The following is a 24,420-nucleotide window of genomic DNA, read 5'->3' on the forward strand; positions in this document are numbered from 1 at the left end:
CAGGAAGAGATCCACGAATATAGCAAAAAGGGAAAGCGATAAGGGTCTGTTAATAAACTAAGATAGTGGTGAGGGTCTTAAATAAAGGGCATGCAATCGCTTGCTAAATCTGCATGAATGCATTTTAGCACCTCAGACGTGTGACCCGATTGAAGGGTTTCTTTGCATGAAGCAGAATCATAGGTATATGTGAATTAAGAGGCTATGTGCTGTAAAAATATATTGGATTAAGTATCTGAAAGTGAAGTGGACTGACAAGATCCACATTTTAACGGACCTTTTTCTTAAGGAAGACTGCAATTTCTGCTGCCTACCAGGTGGGCATGGTATGTTTGTAGGTGCAGCTTCCTGTACAACGTCTAAAAAGGTTGAAATGATTTCATGGAGTACTTAATAGACTTCACAGAGAAGAGTCATAACTTCTGCTTTTCAGCTAACCAGGCATTTCATATCAATTATTTTCTGAATTCCTATTTCTTCACCCATTGTCCCCTTTAATTCCTGATTCACAGCAGGAAGAGAGACAAAATCTAAATTGTGTCCAATCCCTTCTGGAGTGACCAGTCTTTTCAATTCATAATAAGAGGATAGATTAGTGTAATACTGATGTAACACCCCCAATATAACCCTTGTATCATGGATTGTTTGAAACTTTGAATCCCCAATATTACTTGCTAGAGTTTACTAATTTCTCACCTAGCTCAAAAATGTTAGTTTCAGTACTAGAGTATTGTTCTCAAATTAGCCAGCATAGATCATTTTAAGATGGTACCCAACCAGATCAATATTAGCCAATTTTCCATAACAGCTATGCATGCTCAGCATCCTGGCCTGTTATCTGCAAGTTTAGCTTGTTTTCCTGTTCTCTTTCAGATCTAGAATTAAATGACTGGGATAAGCAATGGACATAATAAGTTTTGACTGTACCACCGGTAAAGCAAAAAAGAAGCAGTGTAGGAGTTGATCCATAAAAATTTGCTTATTTGCCTGCAAATATAATCCAAGTATTTTCCTCAAATCAGGAAGTCCCTAAGGAGTGAATGATCATTTGCTCTATGTTTTTCCCGGGCTTACCCATTCTAATCAGGTGGCTCCTTCTCTACTTTGAATAGAAAACCCATCAACGATGTTGCCTACCTGTATATATGTATATACTTACCTTCATGATAAGGGTAAAATGGGACTGGCAGGACATGGCTTGAGGGATAGACAATGTTTGTCTTTAAGGTGGTTTTGAGAATCCTTACAAATTATAGAAAAGAAAGCAGTTCAGGATTTTTTCGAATGTTCTCAGGTGCAAGATCCGAAACTCTAAGTGCTTGGCATTACAACACTTGGCTCTCAGAGTTTTAGGTTTTCTTGTTCTGGGAGGAGTCTGGATTTGCCTTTTGTATTTCCTTCCCCCCCCCCCCCCCCCCAAGTAGTTCAAAGTTTTCCTTAGAGTTAAGAGATAGTCTTGGAACTTCAGAACTACCTTTTCTGTTTGTTTTACATGCTGAACTCTCCTTCAGTGCCAAGGTACTACTATCAAGTCAAGCATGTTGAAGAAAATGACAGTGCAAGGCAATATTTTATAAGGAACTGTTCTGGGGTTAGCTCAAAAAGAAGGAGTACTGTGAATGAGATAAAAATTGTGACAATGTTCTCAGTAAACCTCTGCAGCAAACAAGTTAAAAGAGCAATTATTTTCCAAATAATACTATAGTTTATAGGTGCAATAAAACCTTTCCTCCTGTTTGCTAGAAAGACAAATCACCTTCTAGAGAATGCTGGGTCCTTGAACAGCTCTGGTTTGGGCAGTCCTTCTTCTTGTGCAATAAGTTGGAGTCCCAAAAGATGACGGTCAAATCCTGCAATAATAGCCATGCACATAGTTGATGGCAACTGAGGTGTGACAGTATACAAGGAAAAAACTAAACTAAAATCATGCCAAGGAAAAGTAGCTTACCTTTCCCATTCTGACACTCTTTCATTAATTGGTTGTGCTTTGAAAATGCTCTCAACATGCGTTGCCGACGTTCCTGGGGCTGCAGAGAAAGGTTAAGACAAACATCTTTTATAATATCAATGTTCTTAAAAGACTGAAATCACCGATACCAGTACTGACGTGCTGGTTTTGGAACAGTGCATAAAAACATAAGCACGTGGATTTTTTTCCCCATAGTAATCATTGGATCGAATGTAACCCCTGGCTTTGGACACGCAGGACATGTTATGTCACTGATTGGATGAATTGAAGAAGATTGTGTAACAAAGAAATGTAACAAAATCAGTTCTTGAATTTGTCAAAGGTACTGTGAGGTGAAAGCTTTGACATAAAAAAAAATAACAGGAATGACTATGTAAAACTAGGAGAGTAGGGAGTTTCTCAGTTCCCTAATTTTGAGTCGCTAGTGTAAAAGGTGTGTAGTTTTGAAGAATCAGTCATGACGATTTTCTGGTATTATTAGATTGGAATGAAATGTTTGCAGATTTAACATCACCCCTGCTACAGGGCCAATAATGAAACTGGTGCCAGGGGTACTGCAACAACCTTTTAACTAAGCACTCAGAAAATAAAACGACTCTTCCGTAGCTATCAGGACGACACTAGCGGCGGTATTTCAATTTACAAAACACTACATCACAATACAATAAAAAGACACTTATGCTCCCAGAACCCAGCCACCTCTCCTATCACTTGTTGACTATATGCTTGACTTTTGACTCCGCTCTCTGCAACCTTTTGGCAACACTCACACTATACAAATACAACATACATACTTAATGTGGAAATTAGAGATGGTTACAAGGGGTGCTTAAGGAATGTTGCATTACAGGAGCACTCATTGTGGCCCACAAATTCAGAGGATCACAAGAGTTTATACTATGCTAAAGATATTTCGCGGAGTAGTCAAAAAAGTGTGCTCAAATGTTAAGTTCTGGAAAATCCTTAACTGGCAATTAGGTGCATTTTTCACATTCATTTTGTGTTTACATGTAAATTGGAAATCTGGGGAATCAATCATGCAATCAAACACATTCTTTCAATTTGGTTTGAGTACTTTGCTTTATCCCTCGACCCAGATCTTTTTGTTTTCAATTTACTGACATAAGTCACTGATGGGTTGGTGTCAGGAGGCCACAAAACCACCTTTTCAGGAAAACAAGGGGGCAGTTCAAGGCAGTGCAACACTGTAGATTGATCATAAAGACCAAGTGACTTACCTTTGGTAACACCTGATCTGGCTCAATCTAGCCGCAGATTACTTACCTTAGAATTATCTCCTTGCATCAGACTGGATCAGGTTTTCAAGAGTACCCCTGCTTTCTGGTAGGTGGCGTCAATCAGCTCCGTGTGATGTTGGTGGCACCAGAAGTGTTGTGCGCAGAAGCCCCAGCTTGCTGACGCCAGTTACTTTTGGCAACTTTCCACACCAGGAGTGCGGAGTCACAAAGAACAAGGACTGTGAAAAACTGGCGTGGAAAACTATAGCCCTCAAAGGGGAAAGCCCTGTACCTAGAAATAATTTCACAGCACGGGGAGGATGGGTGCGTCGGTAAGGAATCTGCGGCTAGATGGAGTTTCTACCAGATAAGGTGTTACTGAAAACTCGTCCATCTGATAGGGACTTCTAGCCTCAGATTCTTTACCTTAGATTAGATACTCAAGCAATTCCTCCTCAGACGTAAGTCTGCAAGACAATTTCATACCAAACTGTCCTGAGGGACCAAACAGGCAAAAAGCCCACCCTGACGGATAAGAATGTCCAGGCAGTAGGGTTTTGTGACCATGTGCAAGAAAGCCCAAGTTGCTGCCCGGCAGATGTCCAGGACTGGAACGCTGAGTGCTAACACAGTGCTCACAGCCTTGGCTCTGGAGGAAAAAGCATGCAAACCCTCAGTGGGTTTGGCCAATGCGTTGCAGATTATAATGCAGAGCACGAACCATCGGGAGGTGGTCTGTTTCAGCACAACCTTTTCCTTCTTTGCTCTGACATACCCCACAAAGAGTTGTTCATCCACTCCCAACTCTTTTCCGTGGTCAAGGTAGAACGACAATGCTCTTTTTGGGTCCAGTTGCTGAAGTCGCTCCTCTTCCTTAGAGGGATGTGGAGGAGAGTTAAAAGTAAGCAGAGTGATGGACTGGCCTACATGAAAGTGAGTTACAACTTTTGGCAGAAAGGAAGCTCTAGTCTGTAGAACCAGCTTGTCTATGTAGATCATCAGGAATGGAGGCTGGGATGACAAAGCCTGAAGCCTGAAGCCATCAGACTCACCAGGCAGATGATATTGCCACCAGGAAGACTGACTTGATGGTAAGGAGTCTGAGAGCAAACACAAGGAGATAATGGACGGAGCGCTGAAACTTTTCAGACACTCACCCCCAGTCACAGATCTGGGTTGAATCAATCATCATTCTTTAGTTCACCTTGCCACCTCAGTTCAGACCCAGCTATATGCAAATGAGTCTTGACCCTGTGCCTCATGGGAAGATGATGGATATAACCCAGATCTGTCCGTCCATCATCTGTTTGTGTTTGCAAGAAGTCTGAGTGGACAGTTGTGCAAGGCTTCAAAGGGAACCCACATCAGGAAAGTGAGGACGAGTTTAAGGCCCACTTAGGCACGATAAAAGGAGAAGGAGAAAACATATGTTGCAAACATTTCGAGAACTTATGGACAACAACAGAGGATTTGAAGAGGAATGGCTGGTCAGGCAATCCTTTAAGGTGCCCAGAGTAGAGCACTGCTGGGAAAGAATAAAGAAAAGAACCAGAGAAAGGGGGGCAGAAAGGTGGTCAACCTGCTTTTCTGCACACCATACCACAAACTTGCCACAATGGCAGGCGTGTACCGTTTTGATGGAGATGCCCGAGTGCCAGATTAACATTGAAGATTTCGGACGGTAGGTAGAAGGCAGGTTTGTGGGGAGAACCCTCTCCTGGTACTGAGACAGAAGATCCGCCCAAAGAGGCAGCCTGATTGGAGGACCGATGGCCATGCTCAACAGCTCGGAATGTCAAACTCTCAGATCCCAGTTTGGAGCGACAAGGATGACTTGGGACCAGTCGGTCCGGATCTTCTTGAGAACACAGATGAAGTGGTATGGCCAAAAAGGAGTACAGGAGGCCTGAGCTCCACTCAAGGCAAAAATCATCTACGAGCGAGAGGTGCCTTAGAAACTCCAGTGCGCAAAACTGCTGACATTGCGTTTTCTCGACAGTGGCAAACAGGTCTAATTAAGGCTCTCCCCATTGCTGAAAGACCTTACACCACCTCAGAATGGAAATGCCATTCGTGATCTGTAAGGCATCTGTGGCTGAGTTTGTCCGCTGAGGCATTCAGACGATCAGGGAAATACCTTGACGTTCCAGCCATGTCCAGAGATGCAGGAACTCTTGACCTCAGCCCAGTTTGTTGCAGTAACACAAGGCGGTTGTGTCATTCATGAAAAGCCTGCACTAGCCTCCCCTTGATGGAGGGCAGAATGGCTTTTAATGCCAGCCGGATCGCCTGGAGCTTTAGAAGGCTGATGTGCATTTTGGATTCCACCGGAGATCAGAGGCCTCTGATCCCCACCTCTTCCAGATGACTGACCCATCCAAGAAGTGACATCTATCACTATTGTCAGATCTAGTTGGGGAAGGAAGAGGGGAAAAGGGGTCTTCCGCTGACCTAATCGAAGTTTGTTAACCACCACTGCAGATCTTTTGCAGTTCCCTCCAAGATCTGGACCATGTCAGAGAGATTTCCCTTATGCTGCGCCGTCTGGAACTTCAGGTCCGACTGCAGAGCCTGCATATGCCAGCAGAAATGTGTTACCAGCAGGATGCGGGTGGCCATGAGTTCCAACAATGAGTCAGTCTCGCCGAAATGCAGGACAGAGCCTAAAACATCGTTATCATAGTCTGAATATCCTGGACTCGCCAAACGGGAGGACAGGCCCGAAACTGCAGCGTCCAGAACAGCTCCGATGAAAAGGATCATCTGAGAGGGAGTCAGGTATGACTTTGGCACGTTAAGAGTGAACCCCAGTGAATGCAGGAGGTCCGCTGTAGTTTGGAGGTGGGAAACAAAAGCCTGTGACGAGCCCGGCTTCAAAAGACAGTCGTCAAGATAGGGGAAGACTGGCAACCCTGATCTCCGCAGAGGAGTTGTACCACCGCCATCACCTTGAATACCCAAGAGGCGCTGGTGAGGCCAAAAGTGTGCACAGCGAACTGAAAGTGCAAGTGGCCCACTGTGAACTGCAGGTAATGGCTGTGGGCAGGCAAGATGGGAATGTAGAAGTAGGAGTCCTGCAAGTCCAACGCTACCATCTAGTCCCCTGGGTCCAAGGCAGACAAGGAGTAGTTTCTTACCTGTAACTCCAGTTCTGTAGTAGGGGTATCTCTGTTATAGTCATAATCTATGAATAATCCCCGCCCATGTGCGGGGACCCCGGAGCAATCAAAAATATCTCTTAAGCTGTCCCGCATTTGAAAACCTGCAAAGACACTTAAGAGACAGACAAAATAATACAGCCTAATCACCACAAGGCTGCACTGGCCAGCACTTCCTCTGAAGTGAACACAAAAGCCAAAATAAAGTTGAAATGTCATTTTTATTCACATTTGACATGTTCCTTTATTATCACACACTCCCTTCACCAAAATCCCTTTAAACAATAGAGAGGAAGGGGTGAACAGACAAGACCTATAGGCTGTCATTATGTGTCTGCTAAAGGGATACCGTGCCTTTAAGAAACTCTCCAGAGACCCCCGGTATCCCAGGATGCACAGCCAACACAAGTTACTTTCAGTTCTTTTTGAAGGTGTATAACAACAGGCCTGATACCGTCAGGTTACTCCACCGGGGAGGAGGGAGGGTCGCTTATGACTATAACAGAGATACCCCTACTACAGAACTGGAGTTACAGGTAAGAAACTACTCCTTCTGTAGTAGGGGATCTCTGTGTATAGTCATAATCTATGAATAGAATGGCAAGCCCATCCCAACCAACAAGAAGCGGTGGAGTAAGACCAACCACCAACAAATCACTGTGCAAACAAATTCCTTAGCGAAGCCTGTCCAACCTGCGCATCTGCCCTAGCATCAGAGTCCAGGCAGTAATGCTTTGTAAACGTATGGACTGACTTCCAGGTGGCAGCCTTACAAATGTCAGCAATGGGAACATTCCTAAGCAAAGCGGTGGTAGCCGCCTTGCCTCTAGTCGAATGTGCCGTAGGCTTACCCCCTAATGTTTTATTAGCTTTTTGGTAACAAAGCTGAATACAGGAAACAATCCATCTGGAAATGGACTGCTTTGAGGTAGCTAAACCAGTTCTTACCGAACCATAATTAACAAACAGTTGATCCGACCTGCGGATATCTTTTGTCTTATCCAGGTAGAATTTCAACACCCTACGCACATCAAGTGAATGCAGAGACCTCTCCGCCGGAGAGGAAGGATGCTGAAAAAACGTAGGCAAAGTTATCATCTGATTCACATGGAAATCTGATATCACCTTAGGCAAAAATTTAGGATGGGTACGCATCACTACTTTAGAAGCATGGAAAACAGTATACGGCTCTTGGCAACACAGAGCCTGAATCTCACTCACCCTCCTGGCCGATGTAATGGCTACAAGGAAGGCAGCCTTCCAAGACAAATGCTGCAACGAAGCCTTATGGATAGGTTCAAAAGGCTCCCTCATCAATCTAGATAACACCACATTCAATTCCCAAGGTGGAGAAGGCCTTCTAACAGGGGGAAACACCTTACGCAAACCCTCCAAAAAATCCTTAATCACAGGGATTTGAAAAAATGAGGTTTGAGAAGGGCCCTTCCTATACGCAGTCAGAGCTGCGAGATGAACCTTAATAGATTGAAAATTAAGCCCAGACTGAGCTAACTGCAGCAGATAAGGCAAAATAACGTCTTCTTTACAGGATGTAGGGTCAAAGTCCTTCGCCTTGCACCATAAGCAGAATCTCTTCCACTTATAGGCGTAGGAAGTCCTCGTAGACGGTCTCTTAGCCTCTTTTAAGATCTCCATACAGTCCTGAGGCAGGTTCAAGTGTCCATACTGCACTAGCTCAGGAGCCATGCTGCCAAACTCAAGGACGAGAGATTGGGGTGAACCATCTGCCCTCCGAACTTCGTGAGAAGGTCCGGCCGGCACGGCAGGCGCCGGTGTGGCAGAACAGACCGGTGAAGAAGGTCGGTGAACCACCATTGTCTCGGCCACTCCGGAGCAATCAGGATCATTCTGGCTCTGGATTGCGACAGCTTGATCAGCACCGCCGGAATCAGGGGAATGGGTGGAAAGGCGTAGAGAAAGCTGTTGGACCAGATGATCCATAGTGCATTCCCCAGCGTCCCTGGTTGGTAGTACCTGGACGCGAAGTCGCGGCATTTGCTGTTTTCTGCCGTAGCGAACAGATCTATATCCGGAGTGCCTCATTCTGCGAAGACGTCTCTTAGCACGTCGTCGTTTAGCACCCACTCGTGGTTCTCTTGAACGAGTCTGCTGAGCGCGTCTGCTTGGGCATTCTGCACTCCCGGCAGGTGGGTCGCCGTGATCGTCAGATTCCTGGCCACCAGCCAGTTCCAGATCGCCTGTGCCTCCCGAGACAGGGTGCGTGACCGGGAGCCCCCCTGCTTGTTGAGGTAATACATGGTCGTAGTATTGTCCGTCTGAACCAGCAGGGAGGACGTCCTGAAGGAGGGATGGAACGCCTTCAAGGCCAAGTGTACTGCTCTGAGTTCCAAAAAGTTGATATGGTAGGTCGTCTCCATCTGCGACCATATCCCCTGAATCTGAAGAGGGCCCGAATGCGCTCCCCAGCCCTGGAGAGACGCATCGGTCACTATGGTCTGGGCCGGAATGTCCTTGTGAAAAGGAGTCCCCTTGCAGACATTCTCTGGGGAACACCACCATTTCAGAGACTGCCGAGCGTGCTGAGACAACTGGATCTTGTCCTCCCAACGCCCCCTCCTCTGGTCCCATTGATCCTCCAGACATTCCTGCAGGGGCCTCATATGCAGACGTGCATTGGGGTGAGGAAGATGCAAGAAGCCATCGACCCCAGTAATGAAGACACCGTCCTCACCGTAGGAGAGCGGGCTGAGATGAGATGCAGAGCTTTCCCACGGATCGATAAGCGTCTCTCCTCCGAAGGACACACGCTTGCGGTCAAGGTATTGACTGAAGCCCCCAAGTACTGGAGACACTGCACAGGGATCGGCACTGACTTCGTCATGTTGATGTGCAGCCCCAGACGGTGAAGCAAAGCCACCGTCCTGTTGAAATGGCACTGGGCTTCCTGATAAGTGGACGCTTTGATCAACCAGTCGTCCAGGTAAGGGTACACAAACACCTTGGTCTTCCGCAGGTGTGCCGCGACCACTGCCATGCACTTGGAGAACGTCCGTGGTGCAGACTTCAGGCCAAACGGGAGTACGGAATACTGGTAATGGTTGTTGCCTACCAGAAACCTCAGGAACTTGCGATGCTTTGGTGCGATCGGCACATGAAAGTAAGCGTCCTGCAGAACTATGGCGCACAGCCAGTCTCCTCGATGCAACTGAGGGTAAATCTGATGCAGGGACAACATACGGAACTTTTCTCGGCGGATCCACCTGTTTGCTTGACGCAGATCCAGAATAGGCCTGAACTCGTTCTTGTCTTTTTTCTTACGAGAAAGAACCGTGAGTAGAGACCTTTTCCTTTTTGCTTCAAAGGAACAGCTTCTATCGCCTTCTTTTTTAACAGAACGTCCGCCTCCTGCTGGAGCTCCCGCACCATGTTGGAGGAGCGCACTGGTGGAATCTGTGGAGGCGAACTGGTGAAACGAAGACAGTAGCCATTGCAAACAATATTCAGCACCCACTTGTCCTGTGTTATTGTCCTCCACTCTGCCAGGTAGTGTTGAATACTTCCCCCCACCGGAGCGGGTAACGGATGAGGGGGAAGTAACTTTTCAGGGCTTCGACCCGGCCGGGCCTTTGTTCCCCGCCGAGGACTGATGCTGGCCTCTGCCCCTCTGGCGCTTCTGAAAGGGCTGCCTCTGGTACTGCTGCTGTTGCTGGGGCTGTTGCTGGGGGCCCGACTGACGCCCTTGGCCCCTCTGCTTGGTGTAGCGCCTGCCCGAGGAACGGAAGGACCTCCTCTGCTCCTTAGGCCGCTCCAGCCCCACCGCCTTCAGAGTTTCCGCCTCAGCCTTCATGCGGGCCATCTCGTCATCCGCATGTGACCCGAATAGCGTCGTGCCAGAGAATGGTAGATTGGCGATCTTCTGCTGCGCTTCCGGCTTGACCGGAGTCAGCCGCAGCCAGGAATGCCTCCTCATGTGTATGCCGTGGCAGTACCCATGGGCCGCCAGCAGCGACACGTCCCCCGCCGCACTGATGATCTGATTAGAGACCATCATGCCCTCGTTCAGCACCTCTTGAAAATCCTCCCTCTTGTCTCTGGGCAGGGAGGCCGCGAACTGTTGCAAGGAGTCCCAAAGAGACCTGTCATAGCGCCCCAACAGAGCGGAGGCGCTAGCGGCCTTCATCGTAGTAGCCGACGTGGAGCACATCCTCCTCCCCAAGGAGTCCATTTTGCGACTCTCCTTATCCGGGGGAGCCGTGGAGGAGGGCGTCGTAGAGTGTTGCTTACGAGCCGCCGCCACGATAACAGAATCCGGTGGGGGGTCCACTCTGAGGAACGCCGGATCCGAGTCAGGAGCCCTGTACTTCTTTGACAGTCTCGAGGGCACCGGCTTCACCACGGCCGGCGTTAAGAACACCTCCATCGCAGGTTCCTCCAGCCCTGGGACCAGCGGGAGGAGGGGGCGCGACAGATGTACTTTATGCAAAGTCTCAAAAATCACAGAAGTAGTGGGAATAGGGGTAGTCACTGATATCCCCAACTTCGCAGCCCCTCTCAGCAACACCTCCTGGAACGTGGCAATGTCATCCACTGGAGAGACGCGGGTAGGAGGCGTCTCCGACAGCGAGGGCGAATACTTGCCAGCCCCAGAAGAGTACGTGCCCCTTGACCCTCTGGAACGAGACCGATACCTCCGTCGACCATGTCCAGAGCGAGTGGAGGATCTGCGCCTACTCCGTGATCGCCTGCGAGGGCGAGAGCGAGATCTCTGCCGGTGAGGAACCCTCGGGGGAGGAGGCGGTGGCTGCGGTGGCGAAGCAGGCAGCTGAGGCACGGGCAGAGGCAGCGGAGGAGGTGGAGGAGGAGGAAGAGGAGGAGGAGGAAGAGGAGGAGGAGGAGGAGGAGGAGGAGGCAGGGCAGGCACCGGTGGAGGCGCCGGTGGAAGGTCGGGCACCGGAGGCAAAGGCGGCCGCTGGGTACGCAGCGGGGTCAGGTGATCTGAAGCCCCATCACTTCTAGCCGGAGAGCCCCCATCATCATTGTCCGGGCTCGCGGCCACTCTCCTCTTCTTGGCGGGCCTGTCCCGCGTGGAAGCCACCGAAGGCGAACGTCCGCGCCTCCCCGATCCCCGACTGGAGATCGTAATCACCGAGGACGTATTCCCCGATGTCTGGGACGTCGAACTGTACGTCGACCTCGACCGGCGTCTCTTCGCCCTCGACGACGAGTGCCGCCCCGCAGTCGATCGTCCTCTTGACGTCGAACCAAGTCTCCTCGACGTCGACCCATGCCTCCTCGGCGTCGAACCCCGCCTTGATCGCCGTCGCCGAGGTGTCTGCCTCGACGTCGACTGCCTCCTCGACGTCGACTTCTGGCGTCTCGACGTCGACCGCCGGTGTCTCGGCGTCGACCGCTGCGATCTTGACGTCGATCGTTGGTATCTGGACGTCGATCGTTGGTATCTCGACGTCGATCGTTGATGTCTCGACGTCGATCGTTGATGTCTCGACGTCGATCGTTGATGTCTCGACGTCGATCGTTGGTGTCTCGACGTCGACCTGTGTCTCGGCGTCGACCGCCTCCGCCTCGACGGCGGGCGCCGGGATCTCGGTGTCGATTCCGTCAGCGTCGAGCCGTGGGTAGACGGCGGCGAGTGAAGTCCATGGGGCTCGGTACGACGTCGATGTGTTGTGGACGTCGACCGTGACACCTGCGACGGCGACCCGGTCCCGGGTCTCGCCGGCCCCTCCCTCGATGTCGAACGCCGAGGCTGCCGCGACCCAGAGCCCTGGATCGACGGCGAACATACCGGTGCCTTCTCTCTCGCCGTCGACGTCGTCGCCTTCGACGTCGAACGCGACCTACCAGCCGGTAGGTGCCGTCTCTGCTCCTTGCTCTGCCCGGAGGTCCCTCCAGGGGCTGAAGCATGGGCGGAGGAGGGGGAATGGGACCCTCCATGCCCTGAAGTCCCACCGGTCCTCTGCATCTCCTGTCCCTGAAGGCGAGTCTTCTCCCTGTCCCTCAGGGTCCTTTTCGAAAAGGTGCTGCAGATGTCACAGGCAGCTGGGACATGCGAGGGCGACAAGCAGAGGATACACACCTCATGTGGGTCCGTCTTAGCCTTCTTCCTCCCACACTCAGGGCATTTATCGAATAAAGCCATGCTGAGAGTGGGCCAAAACTGCTCCAGATTGCAGGCAGTAGTAGACAAAGGCTTTAGACGTCGAATGAAACCACTTTTAATCCAAAAAATCCGATTTTAATCAATTAAACCACCCAAAAGGGTAGAGCTCAAGCTCCAGGGTCCTGCTAGCAGGAGCCGGAAAAAAGAACTGAAAGTAACTTGTGTTGGCTGTGCATCCTGGGATACCGGGGGTCTCTGGAGAGTTTCTTAAAGGCACGGTATCCCTTTAGCAGACACATAATGACAGCCTATAGGGCTTGTCTGTCCACCCCTTCCTCTCTATTGTTTAAAGGGATTTTGGTGAAGGGAGTGTGTGATAATAAAGGAACATGTCAAATGTGAATAAAAATGACATTTCAACTTTATTTTGGCTTTTGTGTTCACTTCAGAGGAAGTGCTGGCCAGTGCAGCCTTGTGGTGATTAGGCTGTATTATTTTGTCTGTCTCTTAAGTGTCTTTGCAGGTTTGCAAATGCGGGACTGCTTAAGAGATATTTTTGATTGCTCCGGGGTCCCCGCACATGGGCGGGGATTATTCATAGATTATGACTATACACAGAGATCCCCTACTACAGAAGACCCGAGCAAGTGTAAGCATTTTGAACTTCTCCTTTTTGATGGAGAAATTGAGAGGGCGCAGGTCTAGGATAGGATGAAGGCCTCCATCCTTCTTGGGCAGTGAAAATTATTGGGAATAGCAACCACAACTTACTTTTGGCGTCGGCACCTTCTATATGGCTCCCTTGGCCAAGAGAGCTGCCACTTCCTGGCGGAGTAAAGAAAGATGGTCCTTCATCAGCCTGCCACAAGCGGGTGGCATGGGTGGTGGGATAGTTTCGCAGGGGAGAGAATACCCCCTCAAGACAACCTGCAGAACCCATTGGTCCGATGTTATAGACCGCCAGTGGTGCAGGTGATGGCAGATCCTGCTGCCCACTGGGTGGCCATGGTGATAAGGGGGCAGATTATAAGGGCTTAGAGGCTGCGGTTGCGGAGGGGGTGGACTGGCCAGACTGCTGGCTGCCTGACCCACAAGGTCTGTGGGTACCGCATGCTCAGCTACGCAGAGGCTGTGAAGCTTGCACCCCGCAGTGGCTTGGCAGGTCTAGACATGGCTGGATACCTCTTCCGCGGCCACAAAAGGAGCAAAAGGCACATTTGGGTTTACAAGGTGTCATGGAAAGGCCTAAGGACCTGGCCGTAGCCCTACTGTCCTCCAGCGCTAAATTCCGCCTAGTCTTTGAAGAGACGGAAGCCATCAAAGGGCATGTCTATAAGCAATGCTAGGACATCCCAGAAAACCCAGTCTCAACCAGGCATGAAGCTGTAAGGTTACTTTTGACGAAATTGCTCCGCCCAGTGAGTTGGTGGTGTCCTGTCCACATCGGATCGTGAACTTAGCTGTCTCCTCCCATCTGGCAACTGCCTGGCAGAGTACAGTCTTGCCCTCCTCAGGTACCGTTGGCAGCACCTGCGCAACCGTATCCCACAGAGCATGGGAATAGCGGCCCAAAAGGCAAGCAGTGTTCTCAAATCACAATGCTAGGCTGGTGGAAGAAAACATCTTCTTGCCTAAATTGTAAAGTCTCTTGGACTCCCAATCTGGATGTGCAGTTTGGAATGTGTCAGGATTTCTGGGGAAAGTGGAGGTTTGGATCACCAAGCTCTCCTGGGTAGGGTGTTGCATGAGGAAGTTGGGGTCCCAAGGGGCGGGTGGTGGCGGTGGACAATAGTTCTGTTCACAGGAGCCCCTGTGTTGGGCTTGGACCAAATCTGAAGCAGGACGTCAGTATGAGCTTCTTTAAATGGGAGAAGTGGTTCAGAAGGAGACATTCCCGGTTGAAGCACTTCTGTCAAGACATTCATCTCGACTACCACGAGGGCAAGCTAAGGTCCAAGACCTCAGCAGCCCTCCTCACCACCATTGCAAATGACACTCGCTCCTCTGTAGCCACGGTAGGGGAAGAAAGTATGCCAGTATCTGGTGGGGTATACAGTCCACTGGCAAACCCAAAATCCTCACACCCGTCCATGTTAGAATCATAAGGCTGGTATTCTTCAGGGTCCAGCAACCCCTCCCACTCCTCCCTCAGTCCTAGTCCATAAGAATAGGGCTCAGGCTCCAGGCTGGAAGGCATGGCTCCAATTGGCATTGGAGTCGATGCCGGGCGGTGCCCATCCGGTTCCGTGTAGAGGATCAGAATCGGGACAGCACCACTGGTGGGCACCAGCGGCGCTGGAGAGTCTGCATCCGGATCGGCACTAGGGAAGGCGGAGGTGCAATGGCCAGAGTCAGTTGGGAGCCATCTGTGGATCCAAGAGGCCCGGGTGGTGCTGGGGCTCAAGCCATCAGCGTGGATCTAGTAGGGGACTCTCCAGAACCAGCAGGCCTAAAGGCACACCAGAGGGAATAGGCCTCCCAAATATGAGATACCCTCATAAAATATTCTTAATTGGGTGGGGGGTAGCTACGGCTCTCGGAAACTTGGGATGGCACAGAAACAGCCCAGGCACAGGCTCAACTGCAGAGCCAGACTTCAAATGTAGATGCTCCCTTGTCTTGTCAGCTGACAGACGAGGAGAAGTCGAAGACCTCTTCGACTTATTCTAGTGTCATAAATCTCCCATGTGACCAGACACCTTTGAGAACGACGAGGATCTCAGACTCTGAAACCGCTTCCAGGACCTTCCTCTCAACCGGGATATGGATCATCTCAGCGTTGCATGTTGTGCCTCCAGGAGCTTAAGGGATTTCTCCCTCAAGGCCTTCAAGTTAATGGCAGGGCAATTGGAGCAGGCCTTGAGATCGTGGTCGCGCTCGAAGTACGAAAGACATATAAGATGCAGGTCTGTCACTGACATAGAGCAGTGACAGGCGCACAGGGCTTGAAGCTGGCCTTCCAAGAGGCATCTCGGACACACCAGGAGGAAAACCTCAAAAAGTTGAAAGAAGTTAGTCAAAAATTTACTTGGGGAAGCTGTTGTCCAGATCTGCGTGACTGGTGCAAAAGGAAAAGAACTGATGCCAGCATGCTGGGTTGGCATCTATATAAGCACCGCACACCTCAGTTATGGTGCAGACGACGCCACCTACCAGTATGCAGGGGTTTTGCTCACGATCCAAACCGACACCTGGGGATAAATCTAAGGTAAAGAATCTGCAGCTAGAAGCCTTTATCAGATATTGTATACAAAAATATTGCCACATTGGAGTTAACAACAGAAAATGTACATCCAATGGGATGACAGTTTTTTATAAAACGTATTTATTGATGTCACATGATATTTCAGCATAAGCTATTCTGACCTACAACCTCTCTCTCCCACAATTAATGGAATTCACAAATTACCAAGCCCAAAAGCAAGGAAAACATGCAGGTCCTAGAATTACTGTGACCCGTTTACTTTTTCCCCTTTCCTGTTCTGGGTCAATTTTCTCACACATTTCCCTCTTGCTTCTAGCAGTGAACAAGTGTGCATGGAAATACATTTGGGTTTACCAGGTCTATTTCTGCACCATGAAAAACCTGTAATTGGATGGGGCTGTTACTCTCTGGGGATACTGCCTGCTGGACTTGTAATGGGGCTCGGAGTCAACTGCACAGTGCATAGAAACTAAGTCAGAATCAAAGCATTTCAAGAACACCTACAGAAGAAGATGGGTTTATCATGGACTGACACCACTCCACAGCTTCCACAGTACAAGGCCTCATCGTTTCTGTACGTCCATGGTAGAAAGTCCTTGTTGTAGCAGTTTCATAACAGCAACCGGGGCTGTAAAAAATAAGAATAGAATAACATGCAGTTCCGGAAAGCAGCCTGCCAGAAAAGAAGCTAAAAAGCAATAGCTGATTAAGTCTAACCATATCAGTCACAGCAAATGCTACTGCACACCCGTAATCCCATATCCTGGAGCATATGTACAGCAAATGTAACAGTTCCCTGATCAAAGCCCACGAAAGCCCATAGCATGAAGTGCCAAAATGTTATTTGCTTCCTGTATTTGTGGAACTTGATGTGCATTCCCTTTACAGAATGTGCATGCATAGAAAATGGTCTTTGGCTTACTGGAATTAAAAACATGTTTTTTATTCAGCGTCTTGCTTTTCCAGAAACCTAATGTTGCAGAAAATGACTTTACAGAAAAGTAATAAACAATGCTACACCAAAACATTTCTAGCACAGAAAATATGAATGGCTTGTAATAAATCCCAGATCATGATCTAGACGATACATTTGTTTGTGTGTCAGGTTAGGTGGAGAAAGAGTCTCAGCCGGGATTGTACTCTACAATAGCTTTCAAATGTCCTGTCCGGTTTGTGGAACTGCATTGCTGGAGAGGCTAGACTCACCAAACAAGCCATAGTTTCAAGGTAAAGTCAGCCTTCTTTTTGAAGTGCTGCTCGCCAAAAAAGGCCATGTCCATTCTCTGAGAAGCCAGTCTAACATCTAAGCATAATAGTGAAAGGAAGAAAACTTTTGTAACATCATCTGAGAAATGCTGAAGTTCTCTGATGGAATTTGAATGACAATGGGCTAAAAAGGACTTTATTACCATTAATAATAATGGGGTTGCTCAGTCTTTGAGCGGACTAGGTTGAAAGAATAGACATTCTAAATGTATTTATGTTTTAACCAAATTTATTTCATGTGTTGATATTTGTTGGTGATTCTGGTTTTGTTCACACGCTGTCACCTTTTCACGGAGTCACTAAGTTTGCCATTATTGTATAACAGCCTTATATGAGACCATTTCTCAAACTCTCTGTATAACTTGGATATATGAACTTGAATATATTGAGCGGTCACAAACCCGTGTGTGGTGCTAAAATCATTTACTGATGTTTATAGGTCCTTTTTGATTGGGTCCTTGATTTACATAAGTGACATTGATCATCCATTGGTCTGTATGAAGGTGTTTGAGTTAATGCTCCTCAATATCTTGTAAAGAAAATCAAATTTCCCAGTAGAACTCATTGCAGATTTGTAATAAAATGATGAAACAGACTAGAAGCTTAATAGAATCCATGAATAGTTTTTGAGAAGGGCTTCCAGAAAAAGAGTAATTTCCATATCATAGGACTACTGTGTGGATTTATATAGTCTGACATCTGCCCCAACTTACTAACAGTGAACGGAGGAGAGTGTTTCTAGGGATAAGCGTAGATGTCAGGTTAATGATGTCAGCCTGAATCTTAATAATCAGCTTTGCATTTCGTGGAGTGCATTCTCAGTGGGATCCATGTTCAGATCTTGCAGCCCAGTAAATAGTGGTCAAGACCTGGAACAAGCTCCCACTCAACCTCAGACATGCCCCCGCCCTCCACATCTTCAAGCAGACCCTCAAGACCTGGCTCTTCGACTAACCGGAGCTGTTTCCCCCCATTGACACCCTCAAAGGTGAGTAGTGCGCTTCAAAATTTTCGGATTGACTTATTGATTGAAACAGTCACACTCAGACCGAGCATTAAGATCTGCTGAGAATCCCAGCCTTACTCAGTCTCTCTTAAGGTATCAAGAAATCGAATACCCCTGGGGTATGTGACACTTTCGATGTCTTGTCAGCAGTTAATTATCTGATATGCTAGGGATGTTTTACAGTAATATTTGCTGTTGTAAAACTGCAATAAAAAGATTTATGTATATAAAAATGAAAAAGTACTCAAATACTGGAGTGCTGCGGTGTCAGGAATACCTGGCAAGGATTAGCATCTTGTAGCAGTCTGCTGTGGGGCTATGTTCTTAGGCAGCAGATGGAGACTTTTCTGAACAAGTAAGGCATAAGCTAACAGGTAATTGCACAAGAAATGCCAAACTGGAGTTGGGGCACATGGGAGGGACTCACAATCAGGAGTAGCTTACACTGATAAAGGGCAGTGTTGGGACAAACAACATACATACAATGCAAGCTAGCAACACTCGAGGGAAATGGAGAGAATAGCTCGAGGGGTATCGGAAGGGTGGTAGGATGCAAGGTTGAGTGTATAAACGGAGCAAAAAGGGAGGCTAATGCAACTACAAAATGTTGCCCGGCACGGAAGCATGTGTGTCTTGCAGTTAAATACTGATACGACTACTGATTGGCCCAGACGTAAACCTCTGGTCATGGAAGTTTCCACCCCACAATGGTTAGCATTCTAGTATTCCTTAGATGCCACAAAACAGGTCCTTTCCAGTCTGAATTGCAGGATTCTATGAGATGAGTTAAGTGAGGTATGATCGGATGCTGCTGTGATTGCTCCCATATGGTCGGATTTTAGAGAAAGTAACTGTCTCCTTGATCCTTTCCGAACTCGCTCCTGACTTGCAATCCTGACAAGTTGCTATGGCAGTATTAAAGATGGAGCTTCTTTTCTATTGCTCAGCAGGACTATGGAGATCTTCACATGACACAGAGTGTAGCAGTGAGGCCAAGCAACCCTTCATTTGTTCTGTGTCCTGAACACTTCCTTTACAAGGTATTATCCTAGAGACAAACTATTCAACACACCGAATAAGCTCCTACTATACACTTCCCGTGGCCTGAAACCACGAGGTGCAGTGGGAGATCATAAAGCATGACTTTCACTAACCCTCGCCTTGTGGCATATTCCTGCACTGGCTTTTGGTGGTGTGTTTGCACAAGAGGTAAACCTGAGCCAAAACAAATGGATGTCTTTAAAATTCTACTTCTCCTGATTTAAACAGTGCCATGACAGACAGATGGAACATATGAAAGAGGTGTAGACCATGATGGAGATCATATAAATCAAACTGAGTCCTGCAAAAGAGTCAAAGCTTATCCAAGGTGAGAGAACTCTAATACAATCCATCAGTTTCCTGTTCAACAACTTAATGAAGAGCAAGGTGTTCTGGGGAAACTGTGTGTGTGGGGTGGGGGGGAGCTTTCTGGAAAGGTAGTGGAGATGCAAAAAAGGAGGCGAAAGCAACAGGTAAAATGAAGTCATATGACCAACGGCTGGATTAAACAGTTAAGGAAGTGCAGCATTTTGGTCAAAGCAATCGAAAGCATGTCATTACTAGATAGAAGGCTTAAACACCTAAGACACCTTAAAGCAGGAACGCCTGGGACCAAGGCGCAAACGTCTTCAGACATGCTTGCAGAAGGGCTAAGTAGAGTGTTTAGTAAGCTTTTGCCTCTAGGGGCAGATGTGATGAGACAGTCCATTATCAATTCCTTCAAGCTATTGTAAAGACCCCATCGCACTGACTTGGAGAACTGTGCTACTGTGATGGTGGCCTTGTTCACTGCAGAGTAAAAAAAACAGATTGCAGAACACGACAATATAAAAGAAAATTGACGATCCCGAAAAATGCCTGCCTCTTGCATTTTCCAGATCTAAACCCTGCAACACTATCAAGGAACAGAGCTCTCCTGGGAATAAAGATAGACACATTTGCAAAAGGTCTCATTTCATCAGTAGGATTTCACACCAGGGAGAAATTGGGCCAAAGACATTTAGGCAATGTTCAGGAGATCAAGAAAGAAGGGAGCTCTATCAGGGTGGTTCAGAATCTTCCGAGGGGCAACAATGCCAGGGAGTGTTTGATTTACTATAGTTAATGCGCACATTCAGTTGTCATTTCCTCATTTGGGATTCACTAGGACCTACAAAGTTAAATATTGAGTGTACCCATCTAGTGAAATGCATACAAGAACTACAGTATTGTACTGTGAAATGTATTCGGGACTTTACATTATTGTTCAAGCCATTATAGTATGGTGAATGCTTAGCTGTAAAAGCATTTTCTTTGAAACAGAACGCAAATACTTTTCTCACAGCACCTCCTGATATAGAATTAAAAAAACTGTACTTAAAAAAACTGTACTTTGTGTGCCGTAATGTCTTCACCTGGCAGCAAAGATCAACCCTTTCTGTGCAGATATGTTCACAATCTGTAGCTTCTAGCAAACCTTTGTGATCAACCTACCAGACCATATTAAAAAAAAACATTTTCTGGTTCAAGATGGTTTGGATGCCTAAGAAGAGACCATGAAGTAAGGCCTGGACTTCGTAAATACTGTGCTTGATTCACGGTCACAGGCAATCGTAGAAACAAAATTACATTTATTACTTTTTCCTTGTATCCATACATATCATAGTTTATCCAGGGTTCTCACGTATAACACATATGAAGTGAGGCATATTAATTCATCAGATCCATTAAATTATATGACTTCATTGTGGACTTATTTGCTGTGTTCCTTATTTTAAATTCTATCTACCATAAGAAGCATATGATACCCATTAAAAACTACACTTCTGATGATCCAGTTAGCGGAGGATGCAGACGTTAAAAAGATGCCTCGGGGGGAGGAGCCTAGCGCGCAACCAAGATGGCCGCGTAGGTGCGAGGCTCCCGAGGACCTCCGTGACCTCCTACATAAATCCTGACAATATCCTGTCCTAGATGAGGGGACTGTGTTGGTGAGCCCGAGCTGAGGTGTCACCCGTTTTCCGCTTCCAAATTGGACCTCGGACACCGGCGGGAGCACCGAGTGAGGTTTGCGGCCTTCTCCACGCCGGCCCCCCGGATTGGAGTTGTGGGGCGATCCGGAGACAAAGTGATCAACAGCGGCGGGCAGGGCCGGGCGACTCGCGTACCCCGCACTTTCACTTTCGCACCCTCCTTGCTGCGTAGGTGAGGTTGGGTTGCGGGGCGGTGTGCGGTGGTGTGGCCTCGTTGGGGTGCCCTGCCGGCCCGCCGGCTGTGATCCGTCCTGCGGACCTGTGGTTGCCCCCCCCCGGAGCCCGTGAACTGGTTTGTCGGCCTTTTCCAAGGTGATTGGCACGATTTGGGGACTGAAACCATGTCCACAAAGCAAGATGGCGACCGGGCAAAGGTGAAATCGACCCGCCGTGGCGCAGCCCATCAGTCCAACAACATGGACCGCTACACCCTCCAGAAGGGATCTCCTGAGGTGCCGCGTAGGTCCCCTGAGGGCCCGACTGATGCTCCTGCTCTGCCCGCGGATCTGACCCTGCGAGATGTCATGGGCGCTATCGCCGAGATGAAGGCCTCGGTGGACCAGCGCTTTGACACACTGGCGCAGAAGATTGACTCGGTCCACGTGGATGTTGGCCTGGTGAGGGCCGATCTATCCAAGACCAATGACCGGGTCGATTCTTTGGCCCACACCACCTCGGGCCTCACAACGGACGTAGCGGCCCTCCAAAAGGAGGTGCGCCGGCTTGGCCAGGCGAGCGCCCTGATGGATCGTCGACTGGAAGATTCCGAGGGTCGGGCCCGGAGGAACAATGTCCGCATTGTCGGGGTGCCGGAGGGACGTGAGGAGGCGGCGGCAGACCTGTTTGTGGAGGACCTGATTCTCACCCATCTCCAGCCCCGGGGGCTGAGTAAATTCTTTGCGGTGGAACGTGCCCACAGGGTTCCCGGAGGAAGACCTAAGGCCGGAGCCCCTCCGAGGCCTCTCATTGCCCGGATTTTCAACTTTCGGGACAGAGACGCTATCCTGCAGACTTCTCGGCTACAAGGACCGGTCAGACTCGACAATATGGACGTAAACTTCTATCCTGATTTCACCCCAGCGGTCCAGAAGCAGAGACTGAGCTTTCTTGGAGTTAAACGTCGTCTACGGGACCTGAACCTCAAGTATGCGATGCTTTTTCCAGCTAAGTTGCGGGTGGAGGTGGATGGCCGCACGCACTTTTTTGATTGTCCCGAAGCGGCCGGGGACTGGTTGGACTCTTTGCCCGGGGATCGGGGCCGGGGGGTGGGGGGGGGCGCGGTTGGAGGGGAGGGCTCGCCGGATCAGGACTGAGGGACTAATAGTAGGCCTTGCTCTGGACAACATTATCGTCACTTTTGACTGTTCGTGTAAGTTCCCCTCCTGTGGAGGTAGTACGGGGTCTCCTGGGGGCTCTCCCTCCTCCTCTGGGGGACTAGTTAGTTTAATCATTTATGGGGCGACAGGCACACTGCACTTTGGGGGGGCTGTTTGGGCTCATGCAGGGGTGCAGGGAGGGGGGAGTTTTGTTGGGATGGGTGGGTTGGGGTGGGGTGTTGTTTGTTTTTACCGCAAGGCAAACCCTTTATTGTATTGGTGTTTTTAAGGTGCTCTCAGGGGGACGAATGATGGCTTCTGTACGTGATGGGGGGTAGGGACCTGACTTTATTGTCTTGGAACGTTAATGGACTGGGGGATAGGATCAAGCGAGGTGTGGTCCTGCAGTATCTGAAACGAACTTCGCCAGATGTGGTCTTTCTGCAGGAGACACACCTTATTGGTAATTCCTTTTGTGCCATGAATCGGCGTGGCTATCGTTTGGTGGCCCACTCGGGCTTCACGTCGGGCTCACGGGGGGTGGGCATCATGGTGAAGAACTCGCTCCCGTTGGAAATAGACGAGGTGCGCCATGATGAGAGGGGACGCTACACTGTCTTAGTGGGGAGAATGGAGGGCAAAGTAGTTGTCTTTGTATCAGTGTACGTCCCACCGGGGTTACAGTCTACCACTTTTGCAGACCTGGGGCGCCTCCTTCTTGACCTTCCGGGGGGGCTTCTGGTGGTTGGGGGGGACTTCAATGCGGTGGTTTCTGGGACCGTGGATCGCCACCCCCCTAGGGACCTCCCCCGGGCGCAGGCGTGGCTGTCCAGCTTTCTAGATACACTGGGATTGGTGGACTGCTGGCGCTTAAAACATCCCACGCAGCTGCAGTACACTTTCCACTCGGTGCCCATGGTAGCCTCTCTCGGCTTGATTATGTCCTTGTCCCTGCGGCCTATGTGGGGAGGGTAGGAGAGGTACGCCATTTGGCGCGGGGTATTTCAGATCACTCCCCGCTCCTGTTGCACTTTGATGTCTTCCCGAGGGGGGAGGGCAGGGTAGCTCCAATCAACGCCTGGTACCTGCGTGACCCCACCATTCGCGCTGATTTGATTAAATCCTTGCAGCGGTATTTTGATGAGAATGTGGGGTCCATCCCTTCGGCTATCTCCCTGTGGGAAGCCTTCAAGACAGTTCTTAGAGGGGAGGCCCTCTCCTTTATCTCCCATGCCCGGAGGCGCGAGCAGGAGGAGGTGACCCGGGTGGAGGCCGAAATTGCTGAATTGGAGGGTGATCTAGAGGGTGGGGTGACGGATGCTGCACTACATGTCCTACAACTTAAGCAGGCGGCCTACAGGGCCCTCGTCACGGAGGCGGCCAGGGGCCTCAGAAGAGAGCAACAGGGGCGACTGTATGATGTGGGTGATAAGGCTGGTAAACTGCTTGCGTGGTTGGATAAGAAGGAGAGAGCGAGTCGTGTGGTCCCGCTGATTGAGAGGATGGATGGTGTGCGTGTCACCGAGCCAGAAGACATTGTCTCTTGTTTCGCGGATTATTTCCGCGATGTGTATTCCCCGGTTTCTCCCTGCTCGGAGGAGGATTCCCATGCCCTGCTTAGGGATATCGCGCTGCCTTCCCTTTCGGTGGAGGACAGGGTGTCGTTAGATGCCGCTCCCACCTCCGACGAAATTGCCCTCGCCATACGCTCGGTCGCATCCGGCAAGGCCATGGGCCCGAACGGCATCCCTATCGAGTTGTATAAGCTGCGACCGGATGTACTGGCACCCCATCTCCGCGCGATGTTCCTGGCGGCCCACTCGCTGGGCTCCCTCCCGCCGGACCAGCGTCTGGCTACAATCGTGGTGATCCACAAGGAAGGGAGACCCCGGGACCGGGTTACATCCTATCGGCCCATCTCGCTCTTGAATGCGGAGCCCAAAATCCTCGCCAAGGTGCTAGCCAACCGGCTGGTCGGCGTGGTGGGCGATCTGGTCCACCAAGACCAGTCCGGCTTTATTCCCCATCGCAACACGGCCCTCAATCTGCGGCGCTTGCACGGGGTGCTCGCGCGTGTCCCGTTTGTGCGGGAGCCGGCCGTATTGG

The 24,420-nt window shown here is 49.5% G+C and overlaps 1 protein-coding gene across 6 annotated transcripts in view; it reads right to left on the reverse strand.

The window, feature by feature from the left end:
* Nucleotides 1–24,420, reverse strand: part of CROT (carnitine O-octanoyltransferase) — a 662,560-nt gene that overhangs the window by 22,808 nt on the left and 615,332 nt on the right. For all 6 annotated transcript variants that reach the window (XM_085631293.1, XM_085631292.1, XM_085631296.1 and 3 more), the window contains 3 exons: nt 16,178–16,301; nt 1,949–2,027; nt 1,757–1,850 (listed from right to left, as the gene is read on the reverse strand). In XM_085631293.1, coding sequence (XP_085487419.1) covers nt 1,757–1,850; nt 1,949–2,027; nt 16,178–16,301 — 297 coding nt within the window. The remainder of the gene's footprint in view (nt 1–1,756; nt 1,851–1,948; nt 2,028–16,177; nt 16,302–24,420) is intronic.

The sequence above is a fragment of the Triturus cristatus genome, chromosome 10, assembly GCF_964204655.1.
Source record: "Triturus cristatus chromosome 10, aTriCri1.1, whole genome shotgun sequence".
Taxonomy (NCBI): domain Eukaryota; kingdom Metazoa; phylum Chordata; class Amphibia; order Caudata; family Salamandridae; genus Triturus; species Triturus cristatus.